Here is a 5,616-nt window from a genome sequence, read left to right on the forward strand (position 1 = left end):
TAGTTTTAATTTTAAAGTAGCAACCCCCCACTACATACTCCCTCCGGGCCTGTATGATCAACAATTTTTAGAGTGATTGCATAACCTTTCTATATGAGAAAATGTACCAAAGTCCAAAAAGTCAATTTTTGTCAAACATCTCAATGTTTCATGCATTTTAAAGTCATTTGGCATCAAAAATACAAATTTGATTTTGAAATTTTTTCATTTCAGTTTATATGGGAATTTGCTGTGTGATTGCACTCTTCAACTCTCAACTCCGGAACCGGAGGTCCAATCAATAAAAAATTCAATAGCAGCCGATGGGAAGGTTGTACCTTTCATTTGAGACTAATGTTCGGATTGGGAAGAATACACGTCCTGATAGCACACACACGCAGCTTCAAAGCTGGAATTTATTATATTAGATTGCATACTGTTTTAAATATAGGTTAGCTTACATTTTCCTTTGCTTCTTCCGCGCTTTTCCGAAACAAAATCTTCTTTTTTATATGTGTCTGTACTGTTCTAGGTTTAACAAATTCATTAGTTTTAAGCTAGATTTCAATTAATAGAATTTACTTGTCTTGCAAATCTGTGATAACTAGCGTAGACTAGCCAATTAACCGTACTGTTAGCTTTAGTATCTATAACAATTTATGCATAAATATTCACATAGTTTTTAAGTTGTATGCATGTTAAATTATAGTTACCTAGTTTAATCACAAATTCACTCCTTTAACTAGTATTTAAGTAATTGTAGAAATAAGTTTTAATTGCAGACTATATTATTTTATAGAGCTTTCAGATCTCCGACCACTTAACTCCTCGTGTGAAATCTATGCTCCATCTGACAGTCCAGCACACGAGGGTATGTTCTGACGTTTGCGCAACTGACATTTGTGTTTGCTCGAATTGACAGCACCGGGTGGTACTGAACTGAACTCATCTGTCTGTTGAACGAATCTGCCCTGTGGTTTCGTAACATTCCCCTGCCCGTGAAGTTCCGGACTGTCTTCAGGTGTCTGAAGATCCAGGAGTGCTAGCTTTACTGCAGGTCTATTGATTAATTTATTCTTCGTCTGCACAACTGCTCGCCGAACTTGTCCGTCTGGTGCCTTAATAACGTCCACGATCTTACCCCTTATCCAACCGTTCCGCTTACTCTCCTCCACCACGATGACTAGGTCTCCTGCATTCAACGGTTTAGTAGGTTCAAACCACTTTGTACGCCTGGTTAAAGTTGGTAGGTACTCTCGAACCCAGCGGGCCCAGAAGTGGTTTACCAAGCATTGTGCGAGACGCCAGCTGTCTCGCAAGGTACTTCCTTCCACCTTTGTTGATGTTTCCGGTTGTGCAACGCCCTTTGTACCGAACAACAAGAAGTGGTTTGGCGTCAGTGACTCTTCTTCCATCGACTCAAGCGGAATGTATGTCAATGGCCTTGAGTGCACAATCGACTCGGCTTCTGCCACTACTGTTACCAAAACTTCATCACTAGGATGCTGTGGATGGTCTGCGATGGCAGACATAGCGGTTTTTACTGAGCGTACCATGCGCTCCCAAGCGCCGCCCATGTGAGGCGCCGAAGGCGGATTGAAACACCAGCTCGTCTTACTGTTGGTAAATGTAATCGCACAATTCTCCTGGATCTCCTGCATCTGTTTCTCAAGAATGTTACCTGCTCCTACGAAGTTAGTTCCGTTGTCACTGTAGAAGGTTTCTGGGGAACCACGGCGAGCCACAAATCGTCTGATGGCCATTACGCACGACTGGGTAGAGAGACTATGTACTACCTCTAAATGTACAGCACGTATCGTGAGGCAAGTGAATAACGCCACCCATCTTTTCACCAGGTTTCGACCTTGTTTGACCTGTATTGGCTCGAAATAGTCTACGCCAGTGTGCGTAAATGGTCGAATTATTCCAGTGACGCTAGCGGCCGGTAGAGATGCCATCATAGGTGGTGTTGGAACGGCATTTCTAACGCGACAGGTAACACACTGTTTCGATACCTGACGAATTAGCACTCGTAGCCCAGGTATAAAGAACCGTTGACGCATCTCGTTGCAGACTGTCTCCCCATTTCCGTGGAGGAATTTCCGATTGTAGCTTTCCGCTAGAAGATGAACAGCGAAGTGCTTCCTTGGTAATATAATTGGGAACTTTGCATCATACGCCACGGTAGGTGCTTCGCAGATCCTACTGTTCATCCGAATGATGCCAGTTTCATCTAAGTATACTGATAGTCGGTACAGTGAGCTGGACTTCGGGATGGGTGCTAAGCTTGTCGAATCCCCTTGGCTTCGCCGCAGAATCGCGTACTCGTCTGGATAGGTTTCAACTTGGATCTGCTGCCAAATTAGGTTTTCAGCCTCGTATAACTCCTTCTGTACTAGAATATTGGACTGAAATCCCTTTCCACCCTTGAACTTGCAAAAGGCTCGTAACACGTAGGCCGTCGCTCTCAGTAAACGATTCCAGTTTGAGAATCTAGAAACATCCATCAGTGGTTGCGGCATCATACCATGATAAAGAAATACGGTACGTAGTTCAGCTTCTACACCCACCCTGTTCGGCTTGGGTTCTGACGGCCACCGATCCCGCGTGTCGAATAAGAACTCCGGTGCATTGTACCACGGCCCATTCGGGTCGAAACTTGGTCCATCTTTCCACTTCGTGGCCGCATCAGCAATGTTCATTTTCGATGGCACATAATTCCATTCATCTACGCTCGATGAAGTGAGAATCTCTCCTAAACGGAACGCAACAAATTGATGATATCGTCGAGCGTCAGATCGTAGCCAATACAGAACGGTTGTTGAGTCTGTCCAGAAGTAGCGTTTAGTTATATAGATATCCAGGGAGCTTAACACTGAGCCCATCAACCTCCGATCATCGCCGCTTGTAGCTCTAGACGAGGGATAGATAGTGGTTTCAACGGAGCGACCTTCGTTTTTGCAGCTACTAGGACGCATCGGGGTCTACCATTGTCGATGAGTCGAAAATATAATGCAGCCGCTCAGGCCACTTCGCTGGCGTCCACGAATAGACATGCAATTCTTCCGCGATGAAATCATCCCAGTCTGTGCCACTTCTCCATATCTGCTGCATAAGAATTTTCCCATGTACGACGAAATGTGCAATGAGCCCTAGTGGGTCGAATAATGACATTACAGTTCGCAAAACCTGTCGTTTAGTTGGCGTACTGTCACTTTCGATTAATGTCTTAATTTCTTCCTTCATGCTGTTCAGGTCAAAGGAGAAGACGTCCTCTGTTGGCTTCCAGATCAAACCTAGCACCCGTTCCGAATCAAGCGATTTGTCCAGCTTCATGGATATTTGCTGATGTGCTTCCGGCTCTCCGATTTTCTCTAAGACTCGGACTGAATTTGAGCCAAAGTTACGAATTTCGAAACCTGCTTGCGAATGGACATATTTCACTTCGGTGATTAATCGGACAGCTTCCTCTTCCGTGTCTACGCTGTCCAGAAAGTTCTCGGTGATAGCTCTTGCCGCTCTCGGAAAGGTATCAGCAAACTCCGTTGCGTTTCTGTTTTTTATACACTGCGCTAGACTAGGTGGCCACATCCATGACGAAAATTTGGGGTTCTAATTCTGGATGCAGCCGAAAAATGAACCGTTGTGACTGCTTGTCTTCATCTCGTATCCTGATCTGATGGAACATCTCTTTTATGTCTCCCACTATTGCTATGTTTGCTTGCCTGAAGCGCAGCAGTACCGATATCAGATCCACTAGAAGATCCGGACCTTTTAACAGCATGTCGTTGAATGATACGCCTGCCACACGTGCTTTAGCGTCCCATATCAGCCGTAGTTTGCTCGGTTTTTTCGGGTTCTGTACTATTCCCAACGGTAAGTACCAGACCTTTGTCGGGTCAGTAGATCGCTGTTCGTTTGGCGTAATACGATGGGCGTATCCCTTCGACTCGTACTCTACAATCTGCTCTTTCACCCTTTGCCCGAGAATCGGGTCCTTACTTGACCTTCTCTCCAACGCTTTCAATCGCCGAAGTGCCATCGGGTGGCTGTCCGGAAAGCAGACCAGGTCATACTTCCATAACAACCCTATCTCGAAGGCACCGTCCACGCACCGGGTTGTAGCTTCCATAATCTGTCGTACTCGCCTGTCTTCTTCAGCTTCAGGTTTGACTGTCACGCTGGACTCTTCGACTGCAAAGAATTGTTTCATCCATTGATGTAGCTCATGATTTTTCATCTTTTCTGTTAGATGTAAATTCAGCTGCACTATCGAATTGCCGCTCTTGTCGTTTTTCCCGAAGATCCACCAACCCAGACGCGTTTTTGTAGCCACTGGTTCGTTATCTCTTCCCTCGCGCGTTCGCAACGCAGTTAGTAGCCGAATATGTTCGATGCCAATGATGATACCTGGAGTCGCATCCGTGTAACTTTGAACCGGAAGACCCTTTAGGTGTTGATAGCTACGTGCTAGATTGTCGTAGCACATCGTCTGCGCAGGTAACTGCAGCTGCTGAACTGTTATCACATTGTGGAATTTAAACTTTTTGCCATTCCCGCAGATGACCAAGCTAATACGCTGGGATTCCTTTTCTTCCCTCGAGATATTTCCAGTCCAACTCAAACAGAAGCCGTCAGTTGGATCCTTGATGCCTAACGACGACGCAATATTGCGTTCAAGAAGAGTAGAACTAGACCCGTCATCCAGGAACGCATAGGTACTGACTTGCTTGCCATTCCCGTGTATAGTGACCGGCAAATATCGGAATAACGAATATGACATCGAACTGTGTAAATTTTGATGCACAACAATATTCGTATTCCCTGCTCCGCTCGTTGTATCCGCTTTTCCCGAACCGTTTGCTGAGTTCAGAAGGTTATTGTGGTATATTCTACAACCATTTATACCACACTCCTTTTTGGTTCGACATGGCCATTTCCGCTGTGGTACAAGGCAACCCCTACACAGTTTTTTCTGCTTCACGACTTCCCATCTATCGTCGATATCGAGCGCCTTGAATTGCTTGCAGTTTGCGATTTCGTGACCGGTTCTAGCGCAATACATACAAGTATTCTTTTCCCGCTCCCCTGTTGCCATATTTTTCCCAGCGGATTCACTATTCCTCTCCTGCGGGCCCTCAGAGTGTGTGTACAGCTTCGGTTTCTCTTTCCCCGGTTTGATGGGTTTCGAGTTCATACTGAGCGCTTCGACTGGAAGCGTAACATCTGAAGCCATTATCACTAACTCAGACATGAACGCGCTGAAGCTCGCCAGGTTGACGCAAGTGCTTTTATTCTTGTAGTAGGACCACTGCATTTTAATTTGCGGTGGTAGTTTCTCGACTAGCTCGTGAAGCAGCGTAGGATTCCACAAATGATCAGAAAGATTAGCAACACACATGTGATCCACGACATTTTGTACAGCGAGACCGAAATTTATTAGCGACTGCAAGTTGTCAGTCTTCGGAGAGGGAACTGTTCGTAGCTTTTGGAGGAGAGTGTGTATCAGAATTTCTGGTCGACCGTACAAGCGCCGTAATATATCAATTACGAAAGGCACCGACTGCGGCATCAGCAACCGGCTTCTAACTGCTTCCAACGCATTCTTCTTCAAACAACGCTGTAGTCGAGCTAAGT

The 5,616-nt window shown here is 45.5% G+C and overlaps 1 protein-coding gene across 1 annotated transcript; it reads right to left on the reverse strand.

The window, feature by feature from the left end:
- Window positions 1–818: 818 nt before the first annotated feature.
- LOC131687635 (uncharacterized) lies at window positions 819–2,681 on the reverse strand. Its single transcript, XM_058971722.1, has one exon. The coding sequence runs from the start codon at window positions 2,679–2,681 to the stop codon at window positions 819–821; it is 1,863 nt and encodes a 620-aa protein (XP_058827705.1).
- Window positions 2,682–5,616: the final 2,935 nt, after the last annotated feature.

The sequence above is a fragment of the Topomyia yanbarensis genome, chromosome 3, assembly GCF_030247195.1.
Source record: "Topomyia yanbarensis strain Yona2022 chromosome 3, ASM3024719v1, whole genome shotgun sequence".
Taxonomy (NCBI): Eukaryota; Metazoa; Arthropoda; class Insecta; order Diptera; family Culicidae; genus Topomyia; species Topomyia yanbarensis.